General features: G+C 38.4%; 1 protein-coding gene across 1 annotated transcript; it reads left to right on the plus strand.

Moving 5' to 3' along the window:
- Positions 1–2,457: 2,457 nt before the first annotated feature.
- Positions 2,458–2,802, plus strand: LOC142172590 (secreted RxLR effector protein 161-like). The gene has a single exon (XM_075236246.1). The coding sequence runs from the start codon at positions 2,458–2,460 to the stop codon at positions 2,800–2,802; it is 345 nt and encodes a 114-aa protein (XP_075092347.1).
- The last annotated feature ends 21,869 nt before the right edge of the window (positions 2,803–24,671 follow it).

The raw sequence follows: 24,671 nt of genomic DNA on the forward strand, positions 1-24,671 counted from the left end.
TCATCTATTTTCTTGTTTTCTTCTCTAATTATGAGTAGCTAGACCCATAAGCTAGGGTTGTGGATCAACCCTAGTGTGGGTAATTGATGAGTCTTTTATTTTGATGCTTGATTGTCTACGAGTGTTTGATATTTGGGCTAATTTAGGGTTTTAATTGTGAATTGGTGGTTGCAAACACTAGTTTATGCCTAGTAGATTTTGGCTCTTCTTGAGAAAGAGAGCCTAAGTCCATAAAATTAGTCCAACAAGGAATTGGGGCGTACTCAAGAGATTGATAGCTCCAATTAAAGGTTAAACCTAGAGATAGTAATACCCGACTTGAACCTTGATTTCTTGTGCAAATTTGCATACCCAATTGGTCTTGAGAAAATCAATTCGGGAAAAATCACTTGAACTACCGAGAGGTATAGAGTGAGTAGACTCGTGCAATGGTTATATCATACTCCCCAAATGTGACAATCTAGCTTTAGACTCAAGAATTCGTCAATTGACCACCTAGGTACCCTAGTGCCTTTTAATTATTTGAACAACTCGCAATAGTTTAACCTTAGCTTATTTTAGTTTAATTGAGCATTGTAGTTTTATAAAATTAAAATCATAATCAAAACCAAAACTGTATAGAAGTGCAATTAAGAGCAAATACACAACTCTGCTTTAGATAGACACTCGACTCCAATATCTAGCTCCCTATGAAAATCGATCCTGACCTTAATCGGGTAAAAGCTGCTTCGACCTCTCTCGCTACTCCATAGTAGTGTAGGGTTGGCCTCGATTAACGTTTTGGCGCCGTTGCCGGGGACCACAATGATTAAAGTAATAGAAATAGTTCTTTGATGTGTTGAGTCAACTCTTGATGCTTTTGTGTCTTGATGATTAAAGTAATAGAAATAGTATAGTGGTAAGTATTCCCGCTTGTTACACGGGTGACCCGAGTTTGATCCCCAACAAAGGTGCCAAAACATTGATCGAGGCCAACCCTACACTACTATGGAGTAGCGAGAGAGATCGAAGCAGTTTTTACCCGATTAAGGTCGGGATCGATTTCCATAGGGAGCTAGATATTGGAGTCGGGTGACTATCTAAAATGAATTTGTGTATTTTCTCTTAATTGCACTTCTACACAGTTTTGGTTTTGATTATGATTCTAATTTTATAAAACTATAATGCTCAATTAAACTAAAATAAGCTAAGGTTAAACTATTGCGAGTTGTTCAAATGATTAAAAGGCACTAGGGTAGCGACTTTCGCCTAGGTGGTCAATTGACGGATTCTTGAGTCTAAAGCTAGATTGTCACATTTGGGGAGTATGATATAACCATTATACGATTCTACTCATTCTATACCTCTCGGTAGTTTGAGTGATTTTGCCCGAATTGACTTTCTCAAGACCAATTGGGTATGCAAATTTGCACAAGCAATCAATGTTCAAGTTGAGTATTACTATCTCTAGGTTTAACCCTTTAATTGGAGCTATCAATCTCTTGAGTATGCCCCAATTCCTTGTTGGACTAATTCCATGGACTTAGGCTCTCTTTCTGAAGAAGAGCCAAAATCTACTAGGCATAAACTAGTGTTTGCAACCACCAATTCACAATTAAAATCCTAAATTAGCCCAAATATCAAACACCCATAGACAATCAAGCATCAAAACAAAAGACCCATCAATTACCCACACTAGGGTTGAGCCACAACCCTAGCTTATGGGTCTAGATACTCATAATTAGAGAAGAAAACAAGGAAATAGATGAAGAGAAACTCAGAATAATTAATTGCTAAATTAAACTTAAAGATTCAATGTTGAAATCATGCTAAAATTACTCGACATAGCTAAAAGAACGAAGTCACGAGCGTAGCTCTTGATAAAATACTATCCGATAACCTAAAAATGAGAAAAGAATATATTTATACTAGGCTGAGAAACCTGAACAAAATATCCTTGTGGGGCTAGTGCGAACCGCACAAAAATGAGTGAGGCCGCACTAAGGCTCTGAACGTGAATACTCAGCTCTCTGGACTTGGGCAATGCGGACCGCACGAAATTGAGTGCGGCTGTAGTGGCTTCCATTGTGGTCGGCACAAAAAGGATCGCAAACCGCATTGAGCTTCAACCTCCAAGACACCACCTCTCTAAACCTTGGCTCCGCGAACCACACTAAATCGAGTGCGACCGCAATGATCCTAATGCGGACCGCACAAAACTACTTGTGGCCGCATTGCCTTTTGGCCTGAATAACAACCTCTCTGAACTTCACTTGTGTGGACCGCACAGAATGGTGTTCGGCAGCACTGACCCTGTTTGACTGAGTTGTGTCTTATTTTGGTACTTGTGCAAGTTTCACTCCTTTTTGAGCTGGTTTTTGAGATCTTGTCACCTTGTTGATCAACCCTGCAATCAAGCACAACTTGTGAGCCTTTGGGACTATTTTTTGCACATTTCTAATCAAAACTTAAGCAAGAATGAGTGTAAAATGCATCATATTTCCTATTTATCAGTATGAAACAAAGTATCGTGGAATGATTGAATCTCTATTATATCTAACTGCTAGTCGACCAGATATCATGTTCAGTGTTTGTAAATGTGTCAGGTTTCAGTCTATTCCTAAGGCGTCACACTTAACTGCAGTAAAGCGAATAATTTGCTATCTCATTGAAACCACCTCTTATGGACTTTGGTATCCACGCTCTAATAATTTTAAACTTGAGGGATTTTCAGATGTTGATCTTACTGGTGACAAGGAAGACAGAAAAAGCACACGTGGCACTTGCCAAATTGGGAAAGGCATAAATCTCTTGGAACATTAAGAAACAGGGATCAATAACTCTTTCCATAACTAAAGCAGATTACATTGCAATTGGACAATGATGTGCTCAATTACTCTGGATATCACATCAATTGGTTGACTATGAATTATCTTTTAAACGTGTTCAAATATTGTATGATAGTTCTACTGCTATTTGTCTGTCTAAATATTCATGTGCATCATTCTAGAGCTAAGCATATAGATATTAAGCATCATTTTATTAGAGATCATGTTCTTAATGATAACATAGAGTTATAGTTTGTAAGCTCCACTAATCAATTGGTAGATATTTTTACAAAACCCATGCTTGAAGACAAATTCTGGGCATTACGAGACCCTTTTAGCATTATTTTCATTAATTCATAATTTTAGGGCATGTTTGATATTTTTAATTTTTACCATCTCTCAATCTACATATTTCCTTAAGTGTATAAATGGCATTAACTGTGTCCTTTACTTTTCCTTTTTCATACCTTTTTATGCCTTTTTAGAAATTAGTCGATCATAGTGTTGAATCACTGACGCCTTTTCGTCTGTACTCAACCACCGGTTCTCATCTTCTTAAGCCCAAGTCTCATCAATCTTCCTCACATTGTTTGCATCTCCATTTCTCTGCTCCAAACCCTACTATGGCGAAAAACTCCAAAAACCCCTCTGCTTCAACCAACAAAAGCACTTATTCTAGAGCAAAACCCTCATCTCAACATCCTGAGCCAGTTAATTTATTATCAGACCACTCTAAGGATTTTTCCTCTTCTCAAGATCTCTCAAATGATGTGCGCAGTCTCAACAAAAAATCTCTAGGAAAATGACTCATGGAAGATTCCCCTGAAACCTCCACTCCCAAAAAGCCCGAATTGATCTCTCAAGTTCTCTTGAGTCTGACTTGAATTTTGAGACACACCCAATAGGGATGCCTTTATTGCTTTCAAAGACAAGCCTGTCGCCCATAATTTTTTTATTGATTTAAATGTCGTGGATAGTCTCAACTGCAACGTCAAGGAAATCTTCGACTTTCAGGGGGTAAAAAAACTTTCTCTTCTTGCCTCTCTAGAGGTATATGAACCCCTATTCAAATATTCTATATTAATCTTCGCTCCAGCAAACCTAACAGGTTATAAACCTTATTTCTTGGCAAACACATCATGTTAGACTATGCTCTGTTTGACTCTATTTTTTAGGGTAGTTGTTCTAGTTTCTCTATGCTTTTTAAGAATACCTGGCCTGAGGATTTCGAAATTTGTTTTGATCAAGCAAAAAAATGTACAGCTGAGTCACCCTCTGATTTCCTTCCCAGTCCACTAGGACCCATTGATGTTTGTTTCGAAACTCGTGTCTTATCACATATTGTGTCAACCACTTTTCTTCCAAGAACATGGTTATTCTCTACCTTCTTCCAATGTGATACCTTCCTAGTTTACTATCGTCTGACTAAACACAAGGTCAAGTTATCTTCTTGGGTCATCAATTTTATGATAGAAAGTGCTGATGATCCCACGAGTCTTCCCTATGGTATGGTCATCACCACCTACTAGAAGCCAACAACATATCTCTTGTCGACTATCCTTATATCACTGTCACCAAGTCATACAACTCCAAGGAATTTGCTAGCATGTGATATATTTTTGTAAAGGGAACTTGGGTAAAGAAGAAAGAAGGTGAAGCCAAGAATATCCCCTCCGACTCAAAAGCAAAACCCTCTGTGTCTCTTCCTAGTGTAGGTGATCCTGATCTCTTAGAAAAGCTAGCCTCCATCAACAAATAATTGATTGTCATCAAGGACTCTTTAACCTCTATGCAAAGCACAATTTAAGATGTCCATGGAGTGGCAAAGGAGACAGGCTTTGACGTGTCCAAAATCCGAGTGCAGATTCTCAAGACTGCAGAAAAAGCAGTAAAGGCTTTCAAAGAGGATCACGATAGAATTGATGCGATCTCTGTCATAGTGAATGCTAGTTTTGATCGCCTCAAGGAGACTGTTTGTAATACCCTTACTTACTTTCTACACCGTTGATGCATGGTTGTTTAAAACAATTTGTTTTTGCTTTGCTTCTTTTGAGACTGATGGTTCAGTCATAGGTTGTACTATTAGGACAATTAATTCTAAAGTAAGTTATAACTTTTTGTTGATGCAAAAGGGGGAGAAAAGGAAATAGGTTTAAGGGCAAGTGTTCCTCTGTATTCCTTGTTATGTATGGCTGTTGTATGTTCTGTGTTATGTAAATGTCCTTGTAGATGTTCAACTTGCAGGTACATCATGCAATATAAAATTGAGGGGGACCCGACTACAACCACACAACAGAATGTCCAGCTAAGGAGGAGTTGTCTAGACACATCTAACAATAAACACAAATTGAGGGGGAGTCGACTACAACACACTCAAAGTCGACTGATAAATAGTGAAGTAAACTGAGGCTATTATATTGTTAATCGTCAAAAAAAGGGAAGATTGTTAGATCTAAATTGATTTTAAAAATGCAAAATAACGAATTACTCTTTATGTGCAGAAATAGTCCTTGAGCAATGGAAAATAGGCATACAATAATCAAGATGAAAAAGGAAGGAGTTGTGGAAAATCAAAGGCAAAATCAATCAAGGTTTTGGCATGAGATCAAGGAGGATATTATAGGAAGGACCTCAATCAAAGGAAATTAAGGGGACAAAATTATGCACTAAAGATTCCTCCATATAAGGACATCAATCGAAGCAGAAATCAAGGAATTTAATTTGATATTTCTAATAACGGAAATATCCACTCAAAAAAGGAAGAAATAAATCAAAACCACAAGTCAAGGTAAATCAATAGAAGAAATATTCTATACTTGGAAAAAATCAATCTACGATTTCTTTATGAGATCAACTCCCTTGCGTTTGCAATCTCTCAAGATTCACAAGACATGAAGGGCTCACGAAATATAAGTACCCACTACACCATCTTTTAAGAGACATACTTTGAACGAACCACTATTACTCTTTTTGTTCTACTCCAAACAAGCACTCTAGTTCACTTTAGATCTGTTATGTAATTAGTGAAAAAGAAAAAGAGAAAAACGCTGGTGAGGCATTGTATCAAGAAGCAAGAAGTGACACAGTGATTAAGTTATTGGTGTAAAGCTATATCAACTCTCTTGTATCGAGAAACTTCAAATACTAAAAGAGAACACACTTGCAACACAAGGGGACTGGACGTAGGATTCGCATTGATTCCGAACTAGTATAAAAATCTTGGGGTCTTTAATTCCTGCATTTTATTTCTGCTTTATTTATATTCTGCTCTTACCCTCAGTCGAGTAATTTGTAAACTAGTTAACTACTTAGGATACAAAAAGAAAAATCGACAATTCACTCCCCTCATATACTTTCAACTATTGGACCCAAAACATTTGGTACTATTTTTATTGGTTATGCTCAAAATGGTGATGCATATAGATTTATGTCTTTGAATGATAATTCTATTTGTGAATCTAGAGATGTAAAAATTTTTGAGCATATTTTCAATGAAAAATAATGTGCCTAGTGATGTGTCTAATAATACTTCTACATCTATATTTGTTAATTCTTATATTGTGCCTTCTTTTAGTGTTACTGCTAATGAGCATGAAAAATGAACTTAGAAGTAGTAAGAGACGTAGAATTGAATCTAGCTTTGGTCATGAATTTATCACTACTTTCTTGACTAAAAATATTGATCTTGATGTTTTGAATGATGAATTAGTGTCTATGTAACGATCCGACCGGTCGTTTTGAGCTTTTGTACTTTGATCGCCAGTTCTCGGGCATGACTTGCCCCGTGTAATGTATTATGACTGATGTAGATCGTTGGTTTTGGTTTTCAGGAAAAAAATCGGAATGAATTTGAAGAAACAGTCTCAGTTGAAAGCTTTGAATTTGAAAGGTTGACTAAGAGTTGACTTATTTGTATATGAACTCGGATCGGAAATTTTATGATTTGGATAGTTTCGTTGGGTGATTTATGACTTAGAAGCGCGATCGGAATGCATTTTGGAAGTCCGTGGAAGGATTTGGCTTGAATTAGCAAAGTTAGTATTTTGGCGAATTTTGGTTGATAGGTGAGATTTTGATCCGAGGGTAGGAATGGAATTTCGATAGTTGCTGTAGCTTCGTTATGTTATTTATGATGTGTGTGCAAAATTTCAGGTTATTCGGACATCGTTTGGTCGGGTTTTTGATCGAAAGTGTATTTCGGAAGTTTTTGGAAACTTAGGCTTGAATTCGATGAGTTTTGGGTAATTTGATGTTGTTTGAGATGTTTTGATGATTGGAACAAGTTTGAATGATGTTATGAATTATGTTGGCATGTTTGGTTGGGGTCCCATGAGGCTAGGATAAGTTTTGGAAGAGTTTTTGGAAGATTTTTGCCATTTTGAGCATAAGCATGTAATGATCCAAAGGTCTATTTTTAGTTCTAGAGATCGAAATTTGATTTTGTGACTTCCAGAATTTTGATAATGAATTATAGGACTGATCTGAAAAGTTTGGTCTAATTTCATCAATTCGCGATTGAGTTTTTGACACGAAACATGAGTTAATTGTTTAACGAGCGAAATGGGTATTGAAGTGAGCAAATGAGCTCCGAATTAAGTTTCGACTGAAGGGCTAGGTTCGTATTATTATTTGTGACTCATAGGAATAAGAATCATCGAATTCCGAGTTTGTATGATGGAGTTAGAGCCTTTTTAGTGAAAAGAAAAGCTGCTGCAATTTTCTGGGCAGTTTCTGCATTTTTCGCACGTGTGAACAGTAACCGCACATGCGTGAACAGTATCCATGTACAGTACAATGCACAGTAAACATGAACAGTATCCGTGTACAGTACATATGAACAGTACCCCGTATACAGTACCCGTGAACAGTACCCATGAACAGTAAAATGCATGAACAGTAACCGCGAAAATTTCTGGACAATGTATGATTCGGGCAGTCCGAGAGTTTTCTCATTTTTGGAGTTATGGAGCTCGGATTGAAGCGATTTTAGAAGCGATTTTCACCATATGGATTGAGGTAAGTGTTCTATATCCAAAAGTTATTATATTTAATGATTCCTTGGTTATTTTCATCAAGAATTAGTGAATCAAATGGAAGAAATTGGAGAAAATTTGTAAAGTTTTCAAAAACAAAAAATCTAGATTTGGAGGCCGAATTGTTATCGGAATTTAGTAATTTTGGTATGGTTGGACTCGTGGTTGATGGGTTGTCAGATTTTGTGAGTTTCGTCGAATTCCGAAGCGTGGGCCTGGGGGCCGGGTTTGAGCAATTTCGGGATTTTGATGTTAAATTGGATATTTTCGAGTGGGCTTCGCTCCCTTAGCATATTTTAATGATTATGTACTGATTGTGGCTAGATTTGGAGCATTCGGAGGTCGATTCGTGCGGGCGAGGCATCGCGGGCTAGATTTTGGACCGGATCGAGGTAAGTAATGATTGTAAATACTGTCCTGAGGGTTTGAAACCCCGAATTATACGTCGTTGTGTTACTTTGAGGTGACTTGCACGCTGGATGACGAGCGTGGGGTAGAGCACCGCTGGGGATTGTGACCTAGTCTATTTCGAACGAATATTTTAATGTGTATTTGATAGTTAATTGTTTGACATTATTATATTTTTGGGTAGTATGCCATGTTGGGGCCTTGTGCCGACTTGTTGAGACCCTTAGGGGCATTTTTACTATCTTTCCTCACTCTATTTGTTTGAAAGCATATTCTCACTCATATTTTACATGTTTATTGCTCAAATCTGGCTTTATCACTATGTTCTTAAAATGTGAAAATTATTTTGGGCTGAGTTCCCTGTTTTACTAAGATAGACCGAGGGTCTGATTGTGAGATTGATGACTGAGACAGACTGAAAGTCTGATGGTGAGGTTAATGACTGAGAGAGACCGAGGGCCTAGTTGTGAGGATTATATATCTATGGATCGGGCCGCACGCCGCAGCAATGTATATATATATATATGTATATGGATCGGGCTGCACGCCGCAGTAATGTATATATATATGTATATAGATCGGGCTGCGCGCCACAGCAATATAGCGCTTGGGCTATAGGAGCCCCTCCGGAGTCTGCACACCCCCAGTGAGTGCAGTCAACTATTTATATGGATCGGGTTGTGCGCCACAACGATGCATGGATCGGGCTGCACGCCGCAGCGGTTACTTTGATTTCAGTTATTGTGAGAGATATACGGATCGGGCTGCACACCGCAACGGTTGCTATATGGTACCAATTGAGCGTGAATGCTGAGTGCGAGTACTGATTGGTAAGAGTTGAGTCACGAGTGACAGAGAGGCTAGCCCGAGGGGCGATAGATAGATATATACATGCATATGAGTGATGTTTTTGCCTGAGAGGCCTGTTTATGGACTTATTGATTTCACTCCTCTTTAAAGTGAATTTCTATCGAATATGTTGATTTATCGACTATTTTCACTCATATTTATATTGAACCTCTGTCGAAAATGTGAACAAATATTTTAAAACAACTTTTATTTAAACTAGGGTTTATGAGATGTTCAGAAATTAATCACTGATTTGGCATTGGTTATTTCCACTGAGATTTTTAAGTTATGAAGTGTTTATGATTACTGTTTTGCCCGAGGGGCTGTTTTACAAACTATGTTTTGCCCGAGGGGCCGATTATGGCTTTAATCTCTATTATTATCTTAAATGGTATTGAACCCCTACCGAAACTGCTGGAAAGTATTTCAAAATGATTTTTACTAAAAGCTGGATTTTAAAAGGGAAGATTGACTCGTATTATGATTTGAAGGCCCGTTGTGTTTATTGAACCTAACGTGAATGTGGATTCATTGTTTCCTACTGCTCAGCCTTTATTTACTCTTATTACTTACTGGGTTGGAGTACTCACATTACTCCCGGCACCTCGTGTGCAGATTCAGGTATATCGGAACCCGGTAGCTGGTGTTGATAGCTCAGCCGCGGAGTCATCAGAGTTAGCAAGGTGGCTGCATGACGTTCGTAGCACCGCTTCCTTCCCCTCATTATTGTTACTATATTTAGTACATTTTAGACTTTTGTTATATTCAGACCTTGGTAGTTGCTCATGACAAGTGACACCCCGATGTCGGGCTGGTATTTTATTCCGCACTATTGTTCCAAGATTTTATTACGAAACATTGTTTAATTTAAAGACATAAAATGACTCTTAATGCTCAAAAGGTTAAGGTGAGTGTTGTGTCGGCTGACCTTGTCTTCACGAGAGGTGCCATCACGACCGGACCGGTTTGGGGTCGTGACAGTCTATTTCAGAGCCTAGGTTACATAGGTCTCACAAGTCATGAGCAGGTTTAGTAGAGTCTCGCGGATCTGTACGGAGATGTCTGTATTTATCCTCGAGAGGCTACAGAACCTTTAGGAAAAGCTTCACATTCTTGAATTCTTATCGTGCATCATTGATTCAGCTTGAAAGGTAACTCCTTGAACTCTTTCTACGCGTTCATATGCGCGCATGAGCGCTCGATATCAGATGTGCATCGATGGCTTGTGATTCCCTGATCGAGGGGCGAGATGCGATCTCTATGAGTTGATGTTGGGCCTGTCTGGAGGACTTGAGGCCGGATCTTTGCCTATGGCTTGAGCACCGAGGTGCTAATTGTGTGAGTAAGTGTTTTGAACTTATATGTTCGGTATTGTCCCTATTAGTGGGAGTGACGGCTGGTTAGCTACGTGATGAGTATATTAGTACTGCGAGATGTATCTATGTAACTTGGAAGTGACGAGGAAGGTCTGCGGGATGATAGATGAACTATTAAGTGTATGATTTCCATTGTGATTGGATGTGTAGCTCCGAGTTATGGGTGTGCAAAGAGTCTTTTCATGTGTCCTAGTTGGGAGTAAAGTAAATTTCATGTTGCGGTATTAGTTCAGACTCAGGAAGACTAAGTGACTATGTAATGGTTATGACGGTGGAAGGTATACATAAATGTTAGTTTAAGGCGAAGAAGGTGGGTTATCTCATGCAAAGTGTTCCGAGGTTGTACGATCCTTATGTGTCTATTAGATTTGCGAGTGAAGCATACATGTTGCAACTTAAATTGGGTCGCTTAGTGAGTGGGTGAAACTGTTGCGAGAGTGGAATGCGAGATTTGCAGAAGAGTTAAAATTCTAGATGATCTGTGTTTTCACAAGCTTATAAAAGATTTGAGTTTAATCTCATTATGGTATCGTGGCATCAATAGAGTATAATCGTTATGAGTTATTGAGCGTGTGTTGATCTATGGCTTCGAGCCAAGTGGGGAAGTCCGCTATTGAATATTTGATTGCACGGTTATGTGCTCTAATGGTTCCAGTTCGAGGCGTATTTGTAAATCATTTGTGGCTCGAGTAAAGGAAATTTCAATAAAGTCTATGTTATGCTTTATGGGTGTACGAGAATCGGGGAATGACTTGAGTTGTGGTTGGTAACGAATGCTCGGTGCATAGGGCAGGAAGTTTCTTGGTTATATTGAAATGAGGTCACATTCTGCAGTGTCAAAATGCAAATGAAGCACAGGTTGTTCGGTTCGTTTAATCAATCTAACTGCGGTTTGAGTAGAGTGGATTCCTCTAGAGAATGGTCCTATTGTGTTCCAAATTTTACATGCAATAATTGGAGGCTTTCAAGTTATACTTATGGATAGAAACTGAGTTTTCCTTGGAAGACGTCAAGACTTGTGGTATTTTCTATATTAATTGTGGGATTCTATGTATTAGTATTAGGAGGTAACGGATTTAGATCCGCAGGAAGTTCTTCAGAGCGAAGTATTTCGAATGTGGTGCTTTTGGGAATATTTAAGAGAGTATTCAGCGGCTTATGAGTCTTAGACAGTGTGGTTTTATGCTTGGATCTCGTGTGGTAATCCTAGGTTGAGAAATTGCAGTGCTACAGCAAGAGAGAATATCAAGTTGAAAATGAATCAGAAGGAAATTTAGATAGATGAAATTGTTTGATAGTAGACCGAATCGGTATGGTAAGGATATGATTAATTCTGTGTGTGTGTTCGAGGTAATGAGTTCTTTCAGGTATTTTGCGGCGATGCTCTTAGGTTTTGATGACTTGCTTAGCTTGATCGAGTTAGAAGGATTCAGTCTTGACATGTCTGATTTCTGCAAAGGGAACTCGGAGAGTTTTTGATGGTTTTACCGCGGTTTGGGAATGTATATTTTCAGTGGACATGGGATGTATAGTGATTTTCCTTCTAGATGGGACAAATGGAAGGTTCGTGACTAGTGAATATGTAGTTGATTGTGGCTCGGAAAGGGATTTTAAAGTTCTCATATTTATCATAGGATGACATGTTATATGTGGTATGTTGTGTAGGGCGGGGATTGACATATGTAAGGTCGCAATTCAGTTTTGAAAGGAAGGTCATAAATTCTTAGATAGCACAGGCAGTTTCAGATGACTAGGTAAATGATATTACTAAATGGTGTGTCTTGATAATGGTATGCACTTCAGAAAGAGGGAAATGTGGTTGAGTTAATAATACATCATAGGTATTGCGGTTGTGGACTGTGAGAAAATAGCTAAGGTTGGTCAGAGGGTTGTATGTGCTATGATTCAGTCGTTGTGAACCTTCAGAGGATTATTTATCTGTTGTGTATGACTAGACTTGATGTATGGTCCATTGGTAGACCTATATGGATGTGTGTTTTGTATCACGGCGGCTTGGTTGACTTCGAGTTGCCAATGGTGAGGTGTGTGTTGATTCGTCTATTATTGAGCTTATTAGTAATCTGGGGAGACCTATGAGTTACCTTTCTGTGTTGCGAGACGTTATGATTTGTTGGTTATAGGCACATATGGTGCAATTCTATTAGGGTTTCATAGTGGAAGTTGAGCGGGAAGAGTAATTTGGTGTTTCTCGGTGAACGGCGTATTGGTTATGTCCTATCAGGTGTGCGTGGTGTATATTATTTATTTCATCGTGGTTGTAATGATTGCTTTGGTTCCAGTTATCAAATTATGCGTGGTTGTCGATTTCAAGCATAATGACTTGAGGTGTTTCATGTGGAACAGTGTTGGATAGGATCGCGCATCACAGCGAAGTTATGTGGAGGTATGACCTTGCGGGTTAGATTCGTGTGTTATGTTCCTACAATGCGAGATGGGTTCTCAGCCTTGTGTTGTGGCGGTACTGGTGAGCTTGAGGTACAACTCTTTCAATTGAGTCATTTTCATGATTTGAGTATGTTCGGACCGTTGCTTATTGGTGTGCATATTATGTAAGTGGTGTTTTAGGCCTGTACGGATGTGTCATGCCACCAGAGTAGTGTGTTGGATTAGAGGAGATCGTTGGGATCTTTAATGAATACAAACAGATTCGATTTCAGCATGTCGGGAGGATAAATATCGAGGTTCGGCTCAGAAATTTGCTATGGTCCTTGCCAAAGGAGAAGTGGCCTTATGAGTGGTTGATCTGAGAAATGGTTATGGTTTATTGCGTGTTTCATTTATTATTGGCAGTATATGGAAGTGTTGGAATGAGATTTTAGTTGATAAGAGGTTTTCTGTCAGTATTCAGTTGTTATATGCAGCTGCAGTGAATAGAAGTTATCGCTACGAGTGTTTGAGTTATATGGTATATCATATAATTGCACATGAGGTTGCAGGCATAGGCTATTACAGCTGATTCGGGTGTATGAGTGTGAGGTTTTGATCGCATTGATGGTTTCAGAAGTGAAAATGTGGTTCTATGATTCATGGGCTAGATTGGGTTGTGTAATTTCAGCTTCTATATGTTATCACACCTATATGAGATAGGGTGACGTGGGATCACCCCCGAGTTATGCATGGTAAAGTTATTCAACTATTGGTTGGCTTTTAGAACAACTCTGAGTACGTTCGAGGACGAACATGTGTTTAAGTGGGGGAGGATGTATTGACCCGACCGGTCGTTTTAAGCTTTTGTACTTTGATCTCCAGTTCTCGGGCATGACTTACCCCGTGTAACGTATTATGACTGATGTAAATCGTTGGTTTTGGTTTTCAGGAAAAAAATCGGAATGAATTTGAAAAAACAGTCTAAGTTGAAAGCTTTGAATTTAAAAGGTTGACTAAGAGTTGACTTATTTGTATATGAGCTTGGATCGAAAATTTTATGATTTGGATAGTTTTGTTGGGTGATTTATGACTTAGAAGCGCGATCGGAATGCATTTTGGAAGTCCGTGGAAGGATTTGGCTTGAATTGACAAAGTTAGTATTTTGGCGAATTCCGGTTGATAGGTGAGATTTTGATCCGAGGGTCGGAATGGAATTCCGATAGTTGTTGTAGCTTCGTTATGTCATTTGTGATGTGTGTGAAAAATTTCAGGTTATTCGGACATCGTTTGGTCGGGTTTTTGATCGAAAGTGTATTTCAGAAGTTCTTGGAAACTTAGACTTGAATTCGATGAGTTTTGGGTAATTTGATGTTGTTTGAGGTGTTTTGATGATTGGAACAGGTTTGAATGATGTTATGAATTATGTTGGCATGTTTGGTTGGGGTCCCATGAGGCTAGGATAAGTTTTGGAAGAGTTTTTGGAAGATTTTTGTCATTTTGAGCATAAGCATGTAATGATCCAAATGTCCATTTTTAGTTCTAGAGATCGAAATTTGATTTTGAGACTTCCAGAATTTTGATAATGAATTATAGGACTGATCTGAAAAGTTTGGTCTAATTTCATCAAGTCGCGATTGGGTTTTTGACACGAAACATGAGTTAATTGTTTAACGAGCGAAATGGGTATTAAACTGAGCAAATGAGCTCCGAATTGAGTTTCGACTGAAGGGCTATATTCGTATTATTATTTGACTCATAGGAACAAGAATCATCGAATTTTTGGGTTCGTATGATGGAGTTAGAGCCTTTTTAGTGAACAGAAAAGCTGCTGCAATTTTCTGGGCAGTTTTTGCATTTTTCGCACGTGTGAACAGTATCCGTGTACAGTACCAGGTACAGTAAACATGAACAGTATCCGTGAACAGTATTCGTGTACAGTACATATGAACAGTACCCCGTATACAGTACCCGTGCACAGTACCCATGAATAGTAAAATGCGTGAACAGTAACCACGAAAATTTCTGGACAATGTATGATTCGGGCAGTCCGAGAGTTTTCTCATTTTTGGAGCTATGGAGCTAGGATTGAAGCGATTTTCGAAGCGATTTTTACCATATGGATTGGGGTAAGTGTTCTATATCCAAAAGTGATTATATTTAATGATTTCATGGTTATTTTCATCAAGAATTAGTGAATTAAATGGAAGAAATTGGAGAAAATTTGTAAACTTTTCAAAAATAAAAATTCTAGATTTGGAGGCCGAATTGTTATCGAAATTTAGTAATTTTGGTATGGTTGGACTCGTGGTTGAATGGGTTGTCGGATTTTGTGAGTTTCGTCGAATTCCGAAGCGTGGGCCTGGGGGCCGGGTTTGAGCAATTTCGGGATTTTGATGTTAAATTGGATATTTTCGAGTGGGCTTCGCTCCCTTAGCATATTTTAATGATTATGTACTGATTGTGGCTAGATTTTGAGCATCCGGAGGTCGATTCGTGCGGACGAGGCATCGCGGGCTAGATTTTGGACCGGATCGGGATAAGTAATGATTGCAAATACTGTCCCGAGGGTTTGAAACCCCGGATTATACGTCGTTTTGTTACTTTGAGGTGACTTGCACGCTGGATGACGAGCGTGGGGTAGAGCACCGCTGGGGATTGTTACCTAGTCCATCCCGAACGAATATTTTAATGTGTATTTGATAGTTAATTATTTGACATTATTATATTTTTGGGTTGTATGCCATGTTGGGGCCTTGTGCCGACTTGTTGAGACCCTTAGGGACATTTTTACTATCTTTCCTCACTCTATTTGTTTGAAAGCATATTCTCACTCATGTTTTACATGTTTACTGCTCAAATCTGGCTTTATCACTATGTTCTTAAAATGTGAAAATTATTTTGGGCTGAGTTCCCTGTTTTACTGAGATAGACCGATGGTCTGATTGTGAGATTAATGACTGAGATAGATTGAAAGTCTGATGGTGAGGTTAATGACTGAGAGAGGCCGAGGGCCTAGTTGTGAGGATTATATATCTATGGATCGGGCTGCACGCCGCAGCAATGTATATATATATGTATATGGATCGGGCTGTGCGCCGCAGCAATATAGCGCTTGGGCTGTAGGAGCCCCTCCGGAGTCTGTACACTCCCAGTGAGCGCAGTCAACTATTTATATGGATCGGGCTGTGCGCCACAGCGATGCATGGATCGGGCTGCATGCCGCAGCGGTTACTTTGATTTCAGTTATTGTGAGAGATATACGGATCGGGCTGCACACCGCAACGGTTGCTATATGGTACCAATTGAGCGTGAATGTTGAATGCGAGTACTGATTGGTAAGAGTTGAGTCACGAGTGACAGAGAGGCTAGCCCGAGGGGCGATAGATAGATATATACATGTATATGAGTGATGTTTTTGCCTGAGAGGCCTGTTTATGGACTTATTGATTTCACTCCTCTTTAAAGTGAATTTCTATCGAATATGTTGATTTATCGACTGTTTTCACTCATCTTTATATTGAGCCTCTGTCGGAAAGTTGAACAAATGTTTTAAAACAACTTTTATTTAAACTGGGGTTTATGAGATGTTCAGAAATTAATCACTGATTTGGCATTGGTTATTTCCACTGAGATTTTTAAGTTATGAAGTGTTTATGATTACTGTTTTGCCCGAGGGGCTGTTTTACAAACTATGTTTTGCCCGAGGGGCCGATTATGGCTTTAATCTCTATTATTATCTTAAATGGTATTGAACCCCTACCGAAACCGCTGGAAAGTATTTCAAAATGATTTTTATTAAAAGCTGGATTTTAAAAGAGAAGATTGACTCGTATTATGATTTGAAGGCCTGTTGTGTTTATTGAGCCTAACGTGAATGTGGATTCATTGTTTCCTACTGCTCAGCCTTTATTTACTCTTATTACTTACTGGGTTGGAGTACTCACATTACTCCCTGCACCTCGTGTGCAGATTCAGGTATATCAGAACCCGGTAGCGGGTGTTGATAGCTCAGCCGCGGAGTCATCAGAGTTAGCAAGGTGGCTGCATGATGTTCGCAGCACCGCTTCCTTCCCCTCATTGTTGTTACTATATTTAGTACATTTTTAGACTTTTGTTGTATTCAGACCTTGATAGTTGCTCATGACTAGTGACACCCCGATATCGGGCTGGTATTTTATTCCGCACTGTTGTTCCAAGATTTTATTATGAAACATTGTTTAATTTAAAGACTTAAAATGACTCTTAATGCTCAAAGGGTTAAGGTGAGTGTTGTGTCAGATGGCCTTGTCTTCAAGAGAGACGTCATCACGATCGGACTGGTTTGGGGTCGTGACAGTCTATCTATTTAATAGAAGAAGATCCTAAGACTTATGATGAAGCAATGAGGTCAATGATGCTAATTTTTGGAAAGAGGTCATTAAAAGTATATTAGACTCTATAGTTTCTAATTACACTCTTGGGACTTGTCTGATTGCCTAAAGATTATAAACCCATAAGTAGGAAGTGGCCATTTAAGAAAAAATTAAGACCTGATGGTACAATTGAGAAATATAATGCTAGACTTATTATTAGGAGTTTTAACCAAAAGAAAAGCATTGATTACTTTGACGCTTATTCTCATGTGACTAAGATAGCGACTATTAGAACTCTTGTTGCTTTAATCGTTATTCATAATTTAGTGATACATAGAATGGGTGTTAAAACGGCTTTTATAAATGGTGATTTAGAGGAATAGATCTATATGACTCAACATGATGGGTTTGTGATCCAAGGACAGGAGAATAAAGTATGAAAATTGAAAAAGTCTTTTTATGGTCTAAAGCAGACACCTAAGTAGTGGTATGAAAAGTCTAATAATACATTTGTGGATAATAATTTTGTTGTTAATGCATCTGATACTTGTGTTTATTCCAAGATGATATGATCAAATTGTGTGATTATATGTTTATATGTTGATGACATGTTAATCTTTGGCCTTAATGTGAATGTTGTAAATGAGACTAAGAATTTTTTTTTATCTTCTAAATTTGAAATGAAAGATCTTGGAGAAGCAAATGTGATTTTAGAGATTAAAATTAGGAGAACTTCTAATAGGTTTTCATTGTCCCAGTCTCTTATATTGAGAAAATGTTGAAAAGGTTTGATTGTTTTGATGTAGCTCCTGTGAGAACTCCTTATGATCCTAGCATACACTTAAGAAAGAATAAAGAACTCAGTGTTTCTCAAACAGAATATGCTAAGATAATTGGTAGTGTGATGTTTCTCATGAATTATATTCGACTTGATATTGCTTATGTTGTTAGTAGATTGAGTAGATATACTCACAACCCCAATAGTGAACATTGGAATGCTCTTCATCGTTTGCTAAGGTATTTGAGAGGCATTATGAATTGGTATTTGTATTTTAGTAAATTTCCTGCTATTTTAGAAGGATTTTGTGATGCAAACTAGGTTACTGACAATAATGAAGTAAGCTCCACTAATGGCTATGTATTTACTTTGAGTGCACGAGTTATTTCGTGGAAGTCTTCAAAATAGACTTGTGTAGCACGATCAACTATGGAGTCTGTAACAAACTAGGTAGTAGACAACTCTCTTTCAATAGAAATGGGCGATTATATTGAACATTAAGCTGGAATTACAAGGAAAACTAAAGGAAATTGCTAAGAACAAGCATAGTAGAAAAAGGGTTGAGGAATACAAAGAGAATTGGGGATGAGGAAACCTAAACTTTGACATAATTCGCCTTTCCTTCCAAAACTGCCGATGACACCTTTTTATTCCCTTTGTCATGTACTTCCTACTCAACCTGGATCCCAAGCAAATGTATTGTTAGGCTGTTTGATTCCTTGGCCATATCGCGGAAAAAATTGCATGGGAACCCTATTTGGCCGCCCCCATTTAACCTATACTCATTTTTTAAAATTTTTTTAACTTGTACCCACTTTTTAAACAACTTCAGCCCTCTTTCTCCTTCGTTTTCTTCTTCTTTCCTTTTACGTTCAGTTTCGTCTGTAGGATATTTTTGTAACAAAATTATTTATTTGTTCATTCTGCCAATGAAAATTCAGGAATAAAAATATATGCGCCTAGTTTCCCATTTCAATTTATCCACCCCTTTTATATTATATAGTCTAAAGGACCGAAACATGCGAATACACATCATAAATCAGTCTGTTTGATTGGAGAGAAAAACCAGAAAGGAAACCAAATTGGGAAAGACAAATAAAAAGGAACAACAATTTTCAACTTCAGCTCGTTCGCCAGTTGCAAAAACAAAAACTTCAGCTCGAGAGCTGAAATTTTTGTGTTGTAACTAGAAAACTTCAGCTCTAGTATGTAATATTAATAGGTGGTAAAAAAACTTCTGCTCTAGGGCTGAAGTTTCCCCTTTCCCCCATATCGCGGTTTAGCCCCAGGCCCAATAGCTTGGCCAATCTTTGTCCAAATATCTGGCCCATAAGAATTATCTAACTTATCCATGTTCACAACAATACTCCCCTCCTCGATAAGAACCTTGTCCTCAAGGTTCGAGTTAAGAAATCCCAGGCTCACGGGCTTTAGTAAACCAGTTGTAGTTATATGGACTTCAATAAGCTTGAAGTGCACTGGATGGCAAGCACATGCCAATTCCTCTTGAGCAAAATTAAGAGCGCCATACCAAGCTCTATTCTTGTCTGGCACACCAATAATGACTGCATAGTGGACTTCATTTTGGACAAGGACATGATCAGATATATATTGTGTTTCTTTTGAATACTTCATAAGCCACAAAAGCAATGGAATGAATAGCAAAATAGCTATTATTCTAGAAGTGGGTTCCACCATCATCTCTGCTTTCACTTTCTTTATTAGTGTACCAGTTAAATTTGAGGCATGGATAAATGGGTATCTACTCCAATAACATGCTGGGGTCCTAATGCCCAAATCATCCATTCTTCTAGATTGCGTCCTTGTAGCATATTCGAAGTGGTTGTGATGATCTTTGGAGACTTAGGTGTAACTTTGGCTCTCCCCTGTTGGCCAAAATATGGGTTCCCAAGATCAAAAGGCAGTAGACAATCAAGGGGCTTTTCCAACTTAGACCCATTCTGGTGTATCCAAGCAATTATAATATGCTGGGCTGACTTTCCATCGCAGGAGCAGCCACAAATCAGTTCCAAAATTCTAGCATTGGACATAAACACAACAAGAATCACATCATCTCCAAGCGTAAGAATGGTGTCACTACAGATCTGCTCATTTGAAGCATTAACATAAGCAAAACGCAAGTGATTGATAGCTCCCCTTCTAGTTGAGGGATTCACAACATCATGAGTAAGTGCAAGCGCTAGCTTACTAGACTGGACAGACTTAACAGATCCAAGAAGCATCACATGGAAACTACCATATATAGTAGTTGGTGGTACAAAAGACTCGAGCACAGTGAGTATGTTCTTGTCAATCATGTCATCGATTATCCCTCTCCAAATGTCCAATCAACTAACTTTGACATACATACACCTATCAATCAGAATAATCACAAAGGAAGCTAGAGAGAACTTACTACCCTTACGTCGCTGCCCAATGCCAAACAAATTAGCTATATGGACATTGATATCATGTTGGAAGCACAACATACAATTAGAAACTCCCTTCTGTTTTGTCAAATGTTGCCTACTTGGGTTTGAGTGTGTAAAATGGTCCTCTAACCTTCTCTGAGGTGACTGCACCCTGAGTAAAGGAACAGCACCAGGGCCAGGATCAAACGGAAACGGAAAATGTAATTCAAATGCATCATGTGGAAACCGATGCAAACGAGACTTCTCCTCTAACCACTGGGCAAGCCCAAGTCGATGTTGAGGGCAAAGTCTTTTAGGATGTTCAGCAAGTAATTGATTCGAACAACCATATCCCATATCAAATTCAATGGCAGGAATTGGAATTTCTGCATTAGATGTAACATTCACTACACCAATCGTACTGCTTTGTTGAGAGAGCATCGGATTGGTATGGCTAACAACCTCCCTGATGCGCATCGTACCGGTTTCTTTTCTCTGAATAATTTTATGCAACATTTTATTCGCATCACTTTCTAAAATGTATGCAGTTTCTTCAATGGATATCCAAGGTGGTATATCATCCAAAAAAACAGTTCCTTTCCTATGAGCAGATTTGTCAAATAATTGAACTACAGCGTAAGTTGAATTTTTCTCCACCATCGCGTAGACTTGCTGGTCCTTCTCTGATTTGCCATCATTTGAACTAGAGTTTATTTTCATTGTATCAAAAAGTTCCTCCGAGTCTATAGACAAAATCTCAGTACTAGCAATTTGTTCAATCCTTTGGGGAGTTTCAGCGAACACCTTGTCTACGATTGCCACAGACTTGTCTCCATCAACGAGAAGAGAGTCAGTTTCAAGAATTTCGGGGATTTGAGTAGATGTAGACTCAGGAAATTTAGGAATATGGCTCGGTGCAGCAAAAGGAGACACATAAGTTGCTGGAAGAATCAATGTAGCGCAACTCACATGGTCAACACAGGCTCGGGAAGTAACTTCCATTCTCGCCGAATCAGTGATGGTCCGTCGTCGAAATCGCATAAGCAATTTTTCCTTAAAATGCGTCCAATTGAAGAATTGCTTGTTGCGAAACAACCAATTGAACCAAGTAATTGCTTGTTGCAAAACAACCAATTGAACCAAGTAAGAGCTTCACCATCAAGGTAAGATGAGGGGAGAGGTAACTAATCCTTCTCCGTGAAACCAAGATAGGTGAAGTACGGCTCAGCCCGAAAAAGCCAGCTTAATGCATTGCCGTTGCCATTAAATCGATCTAATACCTTCATTGGAGTGCGATGGATGAAAGCACTGATGTAACAAACTAGGTAGTAGACAACTCTCTTTCAATAGAAGTGGGCGATTATATTTAACATTAGGCTGGAATTACAAGAAAAACTAAAGGAAATTGCTAAGAACAAGCAAAGTAGAAAAAGGGTTGAGGAAACCTAAACTTTGCTTTGACATAATTCGCCTTTCCTCCCAAAACTGCCGATGACACCTTTTTATTCCCTTTGTCATGTACTTCCTGCTCAACCTAGATCCCAAGCAAATGTATTGTTGGGCTGTTTAATTCGGGGCATTTGTATCTATACTCGTTTTTTGTGTCACCATTTAACTTGTGTCCGCTTTGTAAAAAAAATTGCAAGCGTACCCGCTTTTTCGCATAACTTCAGCACACGGGACTGAAGTAGCAAAGGCAATCACGCAAAATTTCAGCATTCTAGTAGCCGGGCCTGAAGCTCAGCTCTAGAGCTGAAGTTTTTGTTTTGTAACTGGCGAACTTCAGCTCTAGAGCTGAAGTTTTTGTGTTGTAACTGGGAAACTTCAGCTCTAGAGCTGAAGTTCTTGTGTTGTAACTGGGAAACTTCAGCTCTAGAGCTGAAGTTTTTGTGTTGTAACGGAGAAACTTCAGCTTTAGAGCTGAAGTTTTTGTGTTGTAACTGGGAAACTTCAGCTATAGAGCTGAAGTTTTTGTGTTGTAAGTGAGAAATTTCAGCTCTGGCCTTTGAAAAAAATAAATTGCACAGCTCGCCAAAAGTTGGAGTAGTTCAGTTGTTGGAAGAAGTTGCCACTAAGTTGGGGAAAGACTTCAACTGCAGGTATGATCAGTTTCTGTTTGATTATGAAAGAGAAGGATCATGAAATATCTGGTCTTCCTTGCGTGAAGAAAAAGTGATAAGCTAAGCAAATATAGGTAACAATCCTTTGTACATATACATATACTAATCGCCTTACATAACAAAAGCTTCTCTGTAATGGCAAAAATCACTAAGAAATTGCTTTAGGTCCCATGTCCTGCCATTGCTATCTTGGATCAAGAATAGTTAATGTTTAAGACATTGTCAGTGAGACATCTTTTCTCATTTGAATCATCTGTTTTAGATGCATTCCTCTCATTTTACTCACCAATGCTGATTTCTTCCGAATGACCAACAAAGCAGCAAGAACATCGATGCCTTTGGAAATTAGGAACAGGTGCATGAAGTTTCTTATCTAAAGCTGAAGAAAGAGAGCAATGTTGAAGTCATCGTTGTAGAAGAAGAAAAAAGAAAATGAAGGAGGAGACGGAGGAGGAGGAGAAAGGGAACTGAAGTTATTTTAAAAGTGGGTACAAGTTAAAAGTTTAAAAAAAATGGGTATAGGTTAAATGGGGGCGACCAAATAGGGTGCCCCGTGCAATTTTTACGTTTAATTCCTTTGTCATATCGCGGTTTAGCCCCAGGCCCAATAGCTTGGCCAACCTTTGTCCAAATAACTGGCCATGAGAATTATCTAACTTATTCATGTTCACAATAGAGTCTGAGTTCATTGCTCTTGAGTTAGTAGGGCAAGAAGCCGAGTGACTGATAAACTTATTGGCAGGCATGCATTCATGGGGAAGATAAGTTTCACCAGTTCCTCTACATTATAACTCACATGCGTCAATTTAGAATGGCTAAAAATAGTGTGTGTAACGAAAAAGAAGACATACTCACATTAAATACGGTACAATAAAATAATTATTAAATTATGATGTTATTTTCTTGAATATATAAGATCCGAAAAAAATTTAGCGGGTCCTTTAACCAAGGGGTTTGGAAGGAGAGTTATCCTTGAAACGTTGAGGGGATGGGGCCAAAGTCCATGGGTTGAGGAAGTACAGTGGATACCCGTTTGCGGTCAAACGAAGACATGTGAGACCTCAATATGCACTACATTTCCTATCCTTATGGCGTGTGGGAATGCTTTATAAGATTAAGCATATTTTGTTCTTAATGATTCCATAACCTTAAGGTGGTCTATATGTAGATAGACTTGATGGAATCATCTATGTGAGCGTAAAGATACGGTCACCTTTTATGAAAAACTTGAGATGTCTTTCTAGAGCACTCATGAGACCCAAAGTGTGTGCATGACCATAAAAGTACTTTATTCGTATCGTGAAGTTTGCATAAAATTAAGGATATAGTATGTCTTGTGGGGGTCTCAACTCATGTCCATTCAGTTCAAGAGTACTTCACTTTGTGGATGTTAGTTGTTGCCTCATTTCACTACGTGTCAATCCAAATCGAAAGATATTGACACTTAAGTACATGTTCCTTCTTTTGCCTAGAATTATTCTTATTCTATTTTATCTTTGCATTAGTGGGAGATTGCTAATATTATTTATACTTGGTAATGCAAAGTCAAAGATTTCTTTGTGGTCTCTTTTCTTCTCTACTTCTTTGTCTTTTGTGAAAGATAAAGTGTCCATCATCGCTTGTGAAAAGTTTCTTTCTTCTCTTTATATTGAATTACTCTTTGTTGGGTTTGTGAAGAGCTAGTAAAAGGGAGTGGCCTCGCGCACATGAGAAATTGGTCCTGAAAGCATAACAGATCGATTTGCCCCCTCCTTGCGTGTGAGATATACGTGAGGCCTAATCTAAATTTGGTTTTGCTAAAAAAATTATTTCTTCATTTTTTAAACTTACCAGAAAAGTGTCCAAATACATGCTTACCAGAATATGTCCAAATTCATTCTCTTTAAATTCAATTATGTAACGTCTAATTTATTGCTTTGTAACAACTATGCTTTAAATTGTTGTAACTGCTACTTGAATTCTATAACAACTCTTTTAATTTTATAACCCTCAACTTAATTCTCCTTCTTGTAACACTTCTAGCATCTTACCTATATAAGGTGCTGTTTGTTAAGTTTTCAAACACAGAAAAACACCATCGCCTTCTCTTCATCTTTAGTCACTTCTGGGGAATTGTTTTGTGTAAACTCTAAATTTCCAACCACGAGTG

The sequence above is a fragment of the Nicotiana tabacum genome, chromosome 18, assembly GCF_000715075.1.
Source record: "Nicotiana tabacum cultivar K326 chromosome 18, ASM71507v2, whole genome shotgun sequence".
Taxonomy (NCBI): Eukaryota; Viridiplantae; Streptophyta; class Magnoliopsida; order Solanales; family Solanaceae; genus Nicotiana; species Nicotiana tabacum.